This window comes from Zonotrichia albicollis, chromosome 2 (genome assembly GCF_047830755.1).
Source record: "Zonotrichia albicollis isolate bZonAlb1 chromosome 2, bZonAlb1.hap1, whole genome shotgun sequence".
NCBI lineage: Eukaryota > Metazoa > Chordata > Aves > Passeriformes > Passerellidae > Zonotrichia > Zonotrichia albicollis.
The window spans coordinates 103,416,165-103,431,470 of NC_133820.1; the positions used below are offsets into that span (position 1 = coordinate 103,416,165).

A 15,306-nucleotide genomic window follows, 5' to 3' on the forward strand; every position below is an offset into this window, starting at 1 on the left:
ATTCTCAGAACACCACAGCAGATGTATTTGCAATGGATATTCCCTTTTGGGTGCCTGTGTGATAAAAATTCACATTTTGTATAAATACTCTCAGTGTATCTGTGCTCTGAATTGCACCAAGTGTGTCTTTGTCTCTCATGTTAAACCTGCCTGTCTGGCAGTAAGGCCAGTAGCCTTCGTTGTTCTTAAGCACAGTCTAGGGAATGTGAGGGTGGCTTTAAGTACTCTTTGGGTCTTCTGTGTTGTTTGAGAGACAACTGGTGGTTTTGGTAGTGTAAAGGTCTTGCAGCCACTTGAAATTCTTGGCTTAGTTGTGGGCTCCTCAGTAACTGTTGCCATATGTTGGATCCCTTTGGTTGGTATCCCCTTACACAAGGCCATATTCCTTAAATCTGTTCCTTGTTGCAGTGGAGGAGGCTCCATTTAGCCCAGCAGGACATTAAAATTCTTTTCCTTGTAGCTCTATGTTAATAGAAAGTTGAACTGCATGCTCCTGTCTTCCTTTTTCTTTCTTCCATCCCAAACTCAAATTGCCAGTTATGCCCTGAAGAGTTTTATTGAAAGGACTCTGGTGTGTAGTTGGCACTGTTGGACTGATCACACCAAGCAGCTCCTACACTGCCATGATGCATTGTGCCTTTCTAATCATGGTCTGATGCCATTAGGGACCAATATCGGACCAGTTGTCTGATACCAGTAGTGCTTCCCTGCTAAATCCAGGGAAATGATTGTTTGAGTTTGCCCTTTGCTATTTGGCATGATGCACATTTGAAAGTATCACAAAGGAAGAAAGGACTGTGCTTGGTACCAGTCTGCCACATTCTCCCAACCAGCTAGGTGCAGAATTCAAGCCAGTATTTCAGGTCTATGTAACAAACAAAGGCAAATTTCAATTTTGTTGAGTCTGGTTTGTTCTTATTGTTTGGTTTGTTTGTATGGTTTTTGTTGTGGGTTTTTTTTTCTTTGTGTGTGTGTGCACCTCTCTGGTTTTCTTTTTAAAACAGCACAATGAAACCAGCTGTTTATAAAATTGTATTCCATATGGCAATGTAATGTCTTATGATTTGAATAATCAAGTGAAGAAGTAAAGGGGAGAAAGATAATTTAGGCATACCTGAAAGAAAGAAGAAAATGCATTAAAACTAAGTATTTGCACAAGCTAGAGGAAATTAAGGAAATTTACCTTTCCAAAATTTGCAGCCAGGATCACTAACTTGAGCTTAGTAATCTTCAGTGTGAGATCAGTGTAATCAAGCAATAAGGCTGTGCATCAAAATCTTCCTTCTTCAAGAAGAGGAAAGTAAATCCCCTTCTAGATTGCAAGCTGTTTTGAACAGGCAGGAGAGCTGTAGTTAAGATTTTCCGTGGTCAAGCTGTAACAGAATTAACATGTCATTATTTAAACCACCTGATGTCAATCAAAGAGAAACAGTATTTCTGTGATCTTCTAATAGCAGCTACAGTTGGGTGCAGAAGCATGGAAGTTACTAAAAGGCAATGGTCATGCTGAAACAGGTACTAGAAGGACTAGAGAATTGGCAGTACTAAGGCAAAGCTGTCGCTAAGGCTGGATCCAGACTCTCATTTTTCTCTTTTCTGCCTCCTTCTGATGAGTGTTTCCTTTCAGGCCAGCACTGGGTTCCTCTGTCAGCCTTCCAAAACTTGGAGTTGCAGCATTACTAAAATTGCTTCCCTGAGGCTGACAACAAGTCTTGTTGAGACCCAAGCAGCAAGTTGATAATAGCTATTTGTAAATCATCTCCTACAGGAATGGTACCTTATTCCTTGTACCAGGTGAAAGGTCTTGTTCTTTTAAGGGCACATTTGCTGCTTGGTTGTATTTGTGTTGAAATGTATTTATTGGACCGTTCTTTTATTGTGCTGTGTTTTTCCTGCAATAAATCTTCACTCTGATTCTAGTCCTAGGTTCACTGACTCATTCTAGTGCTTTATTCTGTGGTTTATTTGCAGATGTTCCAGGTGATCCAGCCTGAAAGGAGAGTCCTGTATATCCAAGCAAATAATTGTGTGGAGGCCAAGGACTGGATTGATATCCTCACCAAAGTTAGCCAGTGCAACAAGAAGCGCCTGACAGTCTACCATCCCTCAGCCTATCTCAATGGCCACTGGCTGTGCTGTAAAGCTACTGCAGACAACACCCCTGGCTGCACACCCTGCACAGGGTAAGGGTTTCATGTGCCATGGCTACTGCCATGGGTATGTGTGTCTCTGCAGGGTGACTTGCAAGGGCACAGCTAACCAAGATTTGCCAGGTGTACAGGTGTTCAAAGGCCATCTGTTGGTATTCCTGATTCTGCATGTCTGGATCGAAATGTTGACTTCTAAGAGTTAGGGATGGTGATAGGAGGTGACTGTGGGATTAAAAATACTTTGGTTTTGATTATCTGTCATTAATAAAAATGTCCAAAATCCCTTCAATATCCTGTTTGTAAATTCCTGTAAATTCCTATCTACTGATAAATTTAATTCTACATTGATCTTTTCAGAGTGCTGCTCATACTCTGTCTTAAACAAAGATGTACTGTCTGGTTTGTAGGAAGCAATTTTCATCTAAACTGAGAGAAGTCACAAGACTGTAGTGATAGAATAAGAGATAAGATCTGGGTAGTTGGAAGTTCAGTACTTTGGCTCCTCCATCTGGTTGTAGCTGTCTAATTCACCATAATGGCTGGATACTGATACAGTCTTCTCTTTCAAGTCAGTGAAAAGATGCTGGATAAATAGAGGCTTAAATAAGTTTGAACTTTTCTTCTTTTGGGGAAAAAATGGAAGGTTTTGAGCTCTGTTACACATAATCTGTTGTCTTTCATGAGAACTCACTTTTACTTTGTTTTCCTTCTTAAGTGCCTTATGTGCCATAATGCACGGTTTAGTATATAACTTTTACCTCTCTTCCTGATGCCTTACAGAGGCCTGCCAGCAAATATACAACTGGATATAGATGGAGATCGAGAAACTGAGCGCATCTACTCTCTTTTCAACCTGTATATGCCAAAATTGGAAAAAATGCAAGGTGAGGATTAAAGATCATTACATCTCCAATTCACTTACCAAGGCAAAAATGCTTGCGAGAAGTTGGATGTTCTGGCTCAACCAGCCTTGCAAATCACATCCTAGAACACAGTGGCCTTTATTCCACTTGTTTCCCCTTCTGCAGTCTTGAGGCAGTTGTGTGTATTATTTTTGGTGCAGTCTCATGGTCTGTAAAAAGTTCTTTGCGTACGAACAGTTGTTTGAAATACGGTCTTAACCACATCATCCTAAAATAGCATAGGCACAGGGCGTTGCTTGGAGGCTCTGAATTGACAAATCAGAGCCAGCACTGAACCAGAGGTTTACTGATCCTGACAAGAGCTTGCACCAGCAAAGTTGAGGTTTCAGTGGAATATGGTTTTGTGTTACCAGAAGTCATGTACACGCACATTCCCTGATTCAGAGCCTAAGAACAGGCTGGATACAAATGGTTTCTTTGGAAAGGCTCTGTCAGAATTACCCATCGAGGATGACCTGTGGATGCCTGTGAAATGTTAAAAAGTGGAGTTTTGGCTGGGAAGCTTTCAGGAGCTGAGGGAAGCAGAGATGTGATGGAAAGGATAAAAGAAAGAAGAGACAGCAGAGGAAGTTGGTACTAGTAGGCATGCCAAGAGAAGTATCCGGTGTACACAGTGCCAGACTTGAAATCTCAGTTTAGCACAGGGAGTGGCGGGGAAGCCTTCACTGTGGCACTGATCCTTAAATAGAACTTTATTTTATAATATGAGATAAGCCAGTGGTGTCAAACACACAGACTGGAAAGCACTTTAATCTGTTCCTGGCTGCTGTGCAATTGCAAACTCAAGATCCTCACCACTTCTGAGCTGTCTGAACTGGTGCCCAGCTTTCCCCGTTCCGAATCGTCGCTGCCAGAGCCAGCATCGAGTGTCAGTGCTGGGGAAAAGGACGCAGCTCTGGCACAGACAGTGCAGCAAGGGGAAGGGAATTTGAAAGCTGAGACTGGGCAGTAAAGCTAGAAGGAAAGACAAGTAAAATACTGTTTCCCCTTTTGTCCCCACTACAGTGCTGGAGTAGATCCCATACGAACTATGTTGTGGATGTTCATGTGTAGTCAATGTCCAGATCTCTTAGGAAGGCTCCCTGCTAAGATCAGAAGGAATAGAAGGATAACTTGCCCCTTTGGATATGTCATAAAGCAGGCAGCCAGGCAGTAGTTATGGCATATTCTGCTTATGCTTATTGTATGAATCTTTTAGGGGTAATGTGGTAAAACACGACTACTTCAGCCTGTAATGATTTCAAATTCAGCCTGTAGTTGCTACCTGGGGGTGGAACTTGTCCCCACAAGTGAATACTTGACTTTGTGCAGATCAAGCAGGCAGCACAGTGGCAGAGGCAGGCCTGTGTGAGTTTCCAAATGTGTGCATGGGGTGCAGATAGTGGCAATTGAGATTAAAGCCTTGCCTGTGCAGCAAAGGACAGCTTCTCAACAAGCCAGGAGCAGCTGCCAGGCTTGCTGCCCTTTCTGTACAAGATGAGGAGGAGGGAACAAGCATGGGACACCCTCTGTGCCTCCCAACAGCCCAGCAAAACTTCTGCTGTTGATGTCAGCCACACTTGTGTGGTGGCCCTACAGAAGCAAATCAAGAAACTATATGAAGCCCAGACTGAATATTTTTAGTCTGCTTGTCTTGCTTTTTTCCCTCTTGCCTCATATCTATTCCTATACTTCATTTTTTTTTTCTCCAGAGGCCTGTGGGAGCAAATCTGTGTATGATGGACCTGAAGAGGAAGAGTATTCTACATTCATCATTGATGACCCTAAGGAGACATATAAAACACTAAAGCTGATTATTGAAGGTGTTGGAAATTTAGAGCAGGAGCACGCTCAATATAAGAGGGATAAATTTAAGAAGACAAAGTATGGAAGCCAGTAAGTGGAATGGGTTGTACAAGCAGGAACAGTCCTGGAAGATGGTATTTCCCTTGCTTATGCTCTGGGTTTCACTGTATTTTGTCCAAAAAGGTCCTGCAAATACATACAGAATAGCACTGTGACTTAGTATTTATATCACAATATTTTAAAGCACTGAAGTGCATTTTTTAATGTTTGTTTTTAATGCAGTTTCATTCATAAAATCTAAATGTGGGTTTGTTATACTGCTGGTTTTAAATTTTGAGCCCATGCTGGTGAGCTGAGCAGTAGTTAATAGCAGAAGATAGATGTGTTTACCAGCTTATCTTGGAGTGTTGGTTTAAAAATGGAAAGAGTAATTGACACAGCCACATGACTGTATTTTGTGTACACATAAAGCTTTCTGCATATGGCTGACAAAAGAGAGGATCAATTCAGTCAGTTCTAGCTCAAGTAAAATGCAGTGTTAACATTACAATTGCAACTCTGAAAATCAAATTTAGGGAAGAAGTTCTTCTGTGTTCCACCTTCTGTTCTGACATTTTCATGTCCTGACAGATGGCTCTATGTGTAAAACTGTTTTTTTCTTTTCTTTTAGAGAACATCCCATTGGTGACAAGAGCTTCCAGACATACATCAGGCAGCAGTCAGAGATCTCAGCACATTCCATATGAAGTGCAAAGGAAATCGCAGGACAGTGCTGAAGGGTTGATTAGTGATGCTAAATAGCAAAACAAAAGGGAAGCCACACATGTAGCAAAATGTATGGATAAGTGTCAAGCTTACAAACTTTGAGACTTGGTAAATGTATTCTCTTTTCAAGAAACTGTTATAATAGTTGCTATGCACTTTATTCATCTGGTTATTGACAGATGATAAAACCCTGCCTTCTAGGCAGTTGTCATGTGTATTTTTAAATTTGCTTTGGTTTCTTGGAATCTAGTGATCAGTTCAATGATCAAGGTGTGTGGACTTCATCTTGACAACTCCCATGCAATTCCTTGTGTTTTGGAAACCAAGCATGCTGCTAATATGCAGCATTTTCTAGAAAGGTCGTTTGTTACTGTTTTTTGTTCCAGATTAATGTATATTATGCCATATCCCCTGTGTGCTCTCTTAGGAAAAGCTTAGTAACACTTTACTTTTAATGCCTGCATTTAGAAAAGAAGCAGAGAAAAAATCCCTCTGGTGTAATCCCTCTACATTGCAGCGTGTATTCTGAGCAGGCCAAGGAGCAGGCCTTTTGTTTTTACAGCGGTGTAATTTTTGCTAACTGTGCACAGTTTTTAATAGAAATTCAAATCTGAATGGTACTCTTAATATTTTTGAGATACGAAGTCATTTCTCCAGGCACATTCAGCAGACTTTGGATTTGAAGATGCAATCTCAGCAGTGTAATAAAACTGACTCTCATAAATATGAGTAAGAAAGAGTTGAACTCGTGTCAGAGCTACGTGTCTCTTACACAGTCCCGTGAATGGTAATCTTTGAAAGTCTGCCAACTGAAAGGCAAGGTAAGCTGATTTTGATGACCTTTTATCAGCACAGTGAGAAGGACAAATAGAAAATGAATCTGGCAGCTGAGACATGCTGATTCCCAGGCACAAAAGTCGTCAGGATGGGTTTTCTCTGAAAGGATGTTTATGCACTGGAGTCCATGCTATCTTAGTACCACTTGCTTTTCTGGAAAATAGATTTCTACTTTTCCAAAAATGTTTTTAAATACTTTTTAAAAGAGACTTGTTAAATGATATTTAGTATATTAACATGCATAATGATAACTTGGTAATACTATGAGTATAGTAAAAATGGAATGAGCTGTGTATCTCACTAATACCAACAAATGGAGAAGAAATAAAGATCTTCTAAATATTCAATGCATATTTATGTATGCTGTTTAGCTGTACACCATAATTTTTCTCTGTGTAAGGGTCTGATACACAAACATCTAGCTTTGATGGCTTGGAAGCCTGCATGATGGACTTTAGGCCTCTGTGGGGTAGAAGCTAGTACAGGTTTTAAGCTGAGTTTGATCAGAAAGCGTGGATCAGTTTAATGTGAAGATGTCTGTCTTTGCTTCATGTGTTAAAGAATAATTCTTAACTGTGTCCTCATTGCATCTGACATGATATAAGATGGCTAAAGTACTTTGAATGCCTCTGTTAGTGATATTCTTAGGAATTAAGTTTTGGTTTTGTTTGAATATATAGTAGACCACCTTCTAGTAGATGATAGATGATCTTTTATTCATCTTCACCCAGCAGACTGGGGAAAAGGAAGTAATGAAGCATTGCAAAGATGCATTTAGGACTCCAAGCTTTTAGCTGCCATGAACTGCAATTTTTAACATGTATTTGTAACTTAATATTGTTTATAAAATACTAATGACCTGTAATGTGTGTTCTACTTGCCAATTAAAAAAAATGGTTTATTTCTGAGATCTGTGTCCATGTTTGGAGTCTTTTTAAATTCACAGTGGCCCCCAGCATGCCTCTTGGCACATCATCTGCTGAGAGTGGGGGCCATGGATGGAGATCCTTATGAGTGAAACCTGCCAAGTCCCATCCTTGCTCCTCGTCCCATCCCCACCCACCCCTTTTCTTGTCAGCATTGCACCCATGGGACTCTGCAGTGAGGCAGACTGGGCATCTGAGCCAGCCATGAGCTACCTTAGCAAAGAAAGCTTGCTCAGATAGGTCAGCATCTTGAACTGGTTCCTTGTGTTACTGCACAGTAACTGAGCTGAGGCCATGTTGAAAGGACAAGGTGTCCTATGTTGACTATATGATGCTTTTATCCCCAATTGTCTTGTTCTGTTTATGCTGAATAATAAGTTTACACCTTTAAGACTTGTTCCAGAGAGTGAAGGAGGGAGAGAAGAAGCGTGCAGTTTGTTTTCAGACACTGCACTCACTCCTCCTCATTCCTGCTCCTGGACTGTTGTTGTCTGCGGATGGACAGACAGCAGGACAGAGCCCTCCTTTGCTTTTAGTTAGTTTTAGCTAGCTGAGGCAAAGAAGTTCCCTGGACTGTGGGGTTTTTTCCCCTTTTCTTTGGATCTGTTCAATCCTGCTCTGGATTGAACACCCAGCAGGGCACCAGCAGCTGCAGCTGTGGCCCACCGGGCCGGGCCTGGGCCGCGGCATTTCCAGCACCGAGGGACTGATCAGAGACTGAGTGAGCTGAGCTGCAACCCGGGCAGGGACTTTCTCACTTTGTCATCTCTTTTGGAGCAACAAGGAGTTTTATTGATTAATATTGTTTAGGTTTTATTGTTTAATAAACATTTTTTCCACTTTTCTCCAAGGAGGTATTTTCTCCTGGAATGGTTGGGGGGCGGGGCCGATTGAATCTGCTTTCCTAGAGAAGCTCTTTGGGGGTTCTCTCCAGATTTGCCCTGGACCAGGACACAGGAGGAATGAGCTGAGCCCACAGCACCCTGCATGCCTATGGATTGGCTCACAGACCCATGGAACCACCACCCTTGTCCTGTGGCAAAGCCTTGTACTTGCTGAGGTCTCTGCTGTTCCTACTCCTGGAGCTTACATTCCTCTCAGGACACTCATGAGCACAGAACTTGGCTCTGAGGTGTGGGACAAGCTGCACACACTGGTTCTCCTGGGGAGTGTTCCAGGGAGGCTGGGCAATGCCCCCCAGGATGGAAAGCAGCTGGCTGGCACTCAGGGTGTGTCACTCAGCTCATGTTGAAGGTGACTCTCACTGCTGGGCGGGTGTCTCAGCAGAACCCAGGCCTGCGCTTCCGAGAAGCTGCTGGGGCCCAGCTGCTGCAGGCACGCTCAGGCTGAGTGAGTGACAGCAGTGGTTTAACAGATAAACCACATCCAGGAACAAAAACCAAACTGGTGGTGGAAGACACATCACTGGTGTCCTGGTGAACTTAACTGCAATTGTGTACATGTGGGGTTTTGCTGAGGAACTGTAAACCTTGTTTTGAAAACAAAATTTTACATAAGATGAGGTAGGAAACTGACACAAGATTTGTAAGAAATGAGAAGAGTTAAATACAAAATTACTGTAAAACCATTTCCAGCTCTGTCTCTTTTTCACTCAGTCCCATCTGGTATATATAATAATTTTCATCTCCTGCTAACATAGCTTAGCTTAAGTCAATAGGAAATCTTTGAAATCTGCTTTTCTTACAGCATAACATTGCATATTTGGTGAGGGGGTTGTGTTAAAACTGGGCTTCCAGTACTTGCTTAGCCTCTATGTCCTGTCTGTCTGCAGCATATGTTTCTTATGCTATCTTCAGAAATAGTCAGAAATTCTACCCACAAGAGAAATAGTTTGATTGGGAAACTTGGGATGGCATCCCTTGTGTCTGGAATGAAGAAAATAGGGGAAAAAAAATAGCATAGGCATAAGTAAGCACATCAGGTCAGTTTTCTTCTCTCCTCTGTCTGAGGCTGAAAGACAACAAAGTTATTTTTGATTGAAAAACTAGTTAGAAGCTGGGCTGTTCTCTCCTGGGACTCCTACTGCCAGAGAAGTTCCTGTGCCTGTTTTCTCCCTTGCTGAAGCAATATGCTAGGTCAGGGCTGATGGGGTGATGACCCAGATGTGTAAGGCAGCTGGCTGTGTGACACAGCTGTCTGAGGCACGTGAACTTCAGTGGGATTCCCCTCCTCTTTCTGCCATACTCTCTGCAGCTTCACCTTCTCAAAGGTGTGTGTGAGAAGTTCACAGGACCGCAGGAGAATGTGAGAACCCTTCCAGCCCCCCTGATTAGGTGCAGGAAATGGGTTCTGCAGCAGGAATATGGTACAAAGACTGACAGTGGGTGGTGCTTGGAGATAAAGAACAGCATCTTCCCACAAGCCACCTTCTGTGGGTGCATTGCAGCTGGGCTAGCAGGGCTGACTGAAGGCAGCATTTCCTTCTGGCTCTTGGGCTACTGTCATTAAATGGCAAATAAATTATTCCAAAGCTCAAGTGGGTACTGAGGAATGGAGGAAGTTTTAAGACAAAAGCACTGTATTCCTATGTGGATAAGATTCTGGCTATGATCTGTGAAAGAAAAGATTGCAAAAAGTAATCATGAATCAATTGTTCTGGATTCCTAAAATAAAACAGGATCCCAAGAGATTAATCTTGAGGACAGAAACCAGCCCTCCTAACCTGTGAACAAATTACATATGCCTTTAATTTCAATCTTTATTTTTCTTCTGCTACTCCATTTGAGCCACTCTGACTTACCTGAAAATTTAACATTATTGGATTTACTGGTTTTGTGCGAAGCTGTTACTTTGAACCACAGAGTTGCCTGGGGTTAGTAGGTCTGCCTGCAAAAATGATGTGGAAGTATTGATTAAAAAACAGGCTCACCAGCAGCCTGGGCTAGATGTAAGGAATGTTGAAATGGTGGAAACAGAAATTGGCTTTTTACTGCTTTGAAAACCTTGCTCTGCTGAATCTTAACCAAAAGCATGCCCTGGATAACATCAGTCTGCTTAGTGCTGAGAGCAAATTCTCTCTACAAGTGTGGGGTCTGTGTGGTGTCTGACTTTCTTTACTAAATTCATTCATCATCTTTAACCTCTGTCACAGTTGCACTGTTCTGTCCTAAAGCTGTCAAAAGAAAGTACACTTTTTGTTGTTTGCTTGAGGCCATAACAAAAGTACTACCTAGATATGGACTCTTACAGCAAATGAGTAAGTTTTGCTAGAGATGACAGCAGTGCACAGGATTTCCATCATGTACCAAAGGTAAGAATTTGTAAATTTAATTGACTTAAGAAAGATACTTTGGATAAATGTAGCCATATATTTTTCTGGGGGTAGAAACTAAAACTGTAGTCATCATGTTTGTGTAGAGAAATCTAGTGATGGGAGTACAAGAAGTGAGTTTTATGAATTAAAGATGAAGAAAGACATACTTGATAAAAATACAAATGGTGCACAAAAAAAGGGGAGGGCTACCCTGAAACGCCTTGTGTTTTACTTTCTTTAGCAAGTCTTGCTGCATTTCAGCTCAGCTAGAATTCCTGCTTCTCATTCTCTATAGAAGCTATCTTTTTGGCAGCCAGGAGAGCCTATGACTAGAGAGGACACAGCTGAGAAAAGCAACTTTAAAAATAGACAGACTCATCTGTGGTGTCTGGAGATGCAAATGCTTTGCCTCCCCCTGCACCCAGTGTTGTGAGAACAGCTCTGTGTTATGTCTCCTCTTGCGGTAAGGCCCCCTGAGAGAGATTCTGCCTGTGCTTCTGCATCCCATTAATAGTACTGATGAAACTGAATTAGTAAAATAATTGGGAGTTGTTAGGAGGAGATTTTGGGGAAACCTGGACTGTCTACCTAACCAGGGGTACAGCAGTCTCATAAACACCTGCACCAACAGAGCTGATGAGGACAAGCCACCCAGAGAGCCTCCCCACCAGAGAGGATTGTGATACCCTCCCCACCAGCCCACTGGATCCAGGCTGGTTTTCCCATTAGAGACCTGGGCCTCAATCTCCTTTGTTTGAGTATCATCATTCCTTGGTATAATTTCTGCCAAAGACGCAGGAAGAGGGAACAGTGAGCAAAAAGCCCTCATAGGGAGCAGTTTGTTGAGCCCTCTGAGAGGACTAAGCACTGTCTCACCAAAGAGTAGCTGGTGCCCAAGCTATTTTGGTGTCAGACATGGCTGATTCTTTTGCTTTATTTAGAAGTTGTGACTACAGGAGAGGGGATGAAGATACTGGCAGGCCTGGGCAGATAGTATCAGTCTCATTAAGAGGAGAAAGGTATGAAAATCTCATGGACAGACAGGACCCATCTTCCTGGGCTGGAAAGGGCCAAGTGCTCTGGTGTTAAAGGGCGTGCTCATCTCTTGTGGTGGGACCTGACACAGTCAATGTAAAGCAAGAGCCAGGAGGCCATGGGCAGCCTAAAGTAGAAAAATCAGAACTGGTTTTGCCCACTGGGCTCCCAAAGCTGAATAATGCTCTCTTAATTGAGCTGTCCAGTAATTAAATTTCTCTGCATGTTTCTCCTGCCTAAGCAATTCCTGCTGTGAAGGAGAGCTGTTGTTTTCTGTTGTGCTCCTTTAGAGCTGAAAACACTACGAGCCGCTATGCAGCCACATGTACATGGATCCCCTGCAGCTGCCTGGGGCCAGCAGGGAGGAGAGTGGGGCACTTCCCTGGCTCCCTGTATGTGGGAGCTGCAGGGCAGGGCTGCTGGGAGTCTCCCCAGGCTCTGCAGGCAACGTTGCCACAACTTCTTTTGCCTTCCTGCCTTCCTTGGCCCTGCCCTTCCAAAACTATCCCAATTTCTTCTCCTCACCTGGTGTCTGGACAGAATAGATGGAGACAGACCCTGCTTACCAGCACCTTCCTCTTGTCCCAGGTGCAGGCCCAGCCTGTTGCCCTTTCTGGTGTCTCAGATCTTGTGTTCACCATTGCCCTAGTCCTGGTTGCCATCACTAATCACCAGCAGACTAAGAGTGGAAGGGACCTCCAGGGGACCCCTCATCCCAGCTGCCCCTCAGATCAGGGCTTTTGGCTGCTCCTGAGAGTGCCTCTGTCTCTGAGACAGCACTGCTGTCTTCACTCAGTCAAGGAGGTCACTTGGGCAGGGATAGAGTGCTGCAGTGGAGGAAGAGCAAAGCTGGTGAGCTCTCTGGGAAGTTTTGTTCTTCCCTTACAAGAATCTCAGTGCTGCTTGGAGGTAATGGGATGCAAAGAGAAGTATTTCCATGCCACAGGCAACTATGCCAGCATCCTTGCCTGTAAAATTTCATTCATCTGAGTATTTGTGTGTGGCAGGGGCTGAGTGTTCAAAACCAGATATTAGGGGCTTTGAAATGGCATAAACCAGAATGAGTTTTCTTTCGCAGGGAATGGGGAATGATGTTCTGCTGAGTATGTTCATACACAACTCTGACAGCACTGTTGGAGTGTTACTTAAACAGGCAATCTCAAACCTCTTGTGATATCTGTGAGAAGCAAGATTTGTATTTAAATTGATTCAATAAGACCTCATAAGATAAAGAAAATAAGATCTGCCTCTCAGCTGCAGATGTCCACCATGACATTTCAATTAGTTACTCATCCTCCAATAGTCAGGGGAAAGAGAGAGGCCTCTCTAAACTGATTCACAACACCTTTTAGTATGTCTGCTTTAGGATTAAATTAATCAAACCTGAAAATTTTTCAGTTCCATTTTGTAGACTGCAGAGAATGTGGCAGGATCTCTTACAGGACAGCCATCTGAAGGTGGTGAGATGAAGCACAGCCAGGGTGACAGGAGGGAGTCCCAGCTGCTGTGATGTACCTTGCCACTCAGTGACACCCCCGCCCTGCAGCCGGAGCCCTGGATGTCCTCTCAGGGTTTTCCCTCCTGCCTTTGGTGCCACAGGGACCGCAGAGGCCACTAGATGGGGGTGCAGGATCTCCTGCAGGACCTGTCCCACAGCCCCGGGCCCTGCTCAGGGTGTGCTGTTCGGCACAGGCTGACCCCGAGCAGGAGAAGCCCGGGGATGCTTTCCTGGCTCTGGGGGTGCCTGGCCCAGGGGGTGCCACACAGGGCCCAGGTGGGATGTGAGCCCATCGTGGGCTCCTGCTGAACGTGCTCAGAGGGCTCAAACTGAGTTGTTTTTCCTTGGCTCCTGTGGTGGGACAGGACCACACCTGGTCAGGTACAATGCTGGGGCTGCTCCAACAGCCCTGGAAGCAGCCAGGACCCAGTGTGGCCTCCAAACAAACCTGGGCTGGCAAAATCTGAGCATGCAAGGTTCAAGCCTTGCATGACAAATCCACCGTGCTTTCAGCTGTGCACTGATGCCAGATAAAACAATATTCCTGCTTGGCAGAGGGCAGCCAGATGAGAAAGGTGAACCCCTCCTGCTTCAGTGCAAGGAGAGTGGCAATTCCCAGGTGGTACCACTTAGTTCTAGAGCACCAAAGCAGCAATGAATTTTCTGGTCATTGCTCTTGGTTTACTTTGTACTTCTTCTATTGCATGTGTATTGCATGTGGGGGATATTGTTGTATTTTTTAACAATCTCTGGTTCCCTGATTTGCTGTTCTGTCCTCTTTTCCAAAGTGCAAAAGGAAACACACTTGACTGGGTGAGCTGTGCATCCTTATTGTGAAACTCACACTGGAAAATGACTGTGTATTTAAGTCTCCAGTGCCACAAGTGATTCCTGTGGTGTGGATCAGAGAGCTACAGGTGGCCCTGTGGTCATTTCTGGGGTGGCTGGAAAGAAAACACAAGACCGGAGGGCCTTACAGCATTATTACATTATTACATCCCATCCACACTGCCATCACATCCACATTAGAGCTGGCCCAAAGGATTTATTTTCTGAAAAAAAAAATTATAAACAATGTGAAGGATACTGGCATTCCTAAATTTGGAAGTGGGTATATCATCCTCTTGTTTTTGCAAGCACTAGCAGAACAAGAATACTATATATACTATATTTGATCAATCTTGTGAGCCCTGAATCTTGTGAGACTCCTTTAGAGCTCCTCAGCTGACCAACTCCCAAGTGCATCCCTAAGACACAGAGAGCATCCTTTGTGCCTTACTGCTTTGTTTGCAGGGATCAGGTGGGGTTATCAGCTGTGGGGAGTCCTTAGTAGGGAGCTGCTGGCAAACCACCTCTGCTTCTGCCTGGTGTCCAGCCCCAGAGAGGCTGGGCTGCTTCCCAGGCTGGCCAAGGCAGGAGAGAGAAGGAGCAGTGCTAAACAAGCACCCATGTCTTGGGAGCTGCTCAGACCTGGTCTGGGGAGGGATCTGCACCTCAGCTGGACAGAGGAGAAGTTTTCTCCACAGTTTTCTTTCATGTCCCCTCCTGAGCATCACACATTCAGACCTCTTCCCTGGTACCCCTTAATCAAGCCCTGACCTCCACAGCCCCTCCTGAGCTCCCATGGCACGGGCATGGCTGTGGCTGCTCTCCTGGAAGGAGCAGATCCTGCTCCCCTTGGGCTGCCAGCCATCCTGGCAGGGCTGTGTGAGCCCAGGGAGTTTGCCAGCCGTGCCCAGCTGGCACTGGGGAAGCTGTAACATGTGCCCATGGACCTCTCCAGGGCTCATCCTGGAAGAGGAAGCATAAATCATGCTGGCTGTGTGGCTCTCTCCAGGGCTCTGCACAGATCAGCTGATCTCTTTTTGTTTGCTCTGTGGTTTTTCCCTGGCAGGCACGTGACTCCCTTCTTAAGAAATGTTTGCCTGAGATTGGAGCCAAGGCTTGGAGCTGGGAGTAGAGCACTTCTCAGCCAGCTCCTCCTCTGCAACAGCCCTGAATGTCAGCATTCTGTGCCTTTCCCCTGGCAGACAGGGCTGGCAGGACCTGTGTGCTGGGGGCACAGGCTGCTTTCAGCTACGTTTGCCAGACTGGATGGTTTGTGTTTGGTTAG

At 44.4% G+C, this 15,306-nt stretch overlaps 1 protein-coding gene across 2 annotated transcripts in view; it reads left to right on the plus strand.

Moving 5' to 3' along the window:
- RASA3 (RAS p21 protein activator 3) overlaps nt 1-7,368 on the plus strand; it is a 131,743-nt gene extending 124,375 nt beyond the window's left edge. For both annotated transcript variants that reach the window (XM_074535908.1, XM_005487990.4), the window contains 4 exons: nt 1,972-2,183; nt 2,931-3,034; nt 4,765-4,948; nt 5,529-7,368. In XM_074535908.1, the coding sequence (XP_074392009.1) occupies nt 1,972-2,183; nt 2,931-3,034; nt 4,765-4,948; nt 5,529-5,604 (576 nt within the window). In that variant the 3' untranslated portion in view covers nt 5,605-7,368. The remainder of the gene's footprint in view (nt 1-1,971; nt 2,184-2,930; nt 3,035-4,764; nt 4,949-5,528) is intronic.
- The last annotated feature ends 7,938 nt before the right edge of the window (nt 7,369-15,306 follow it).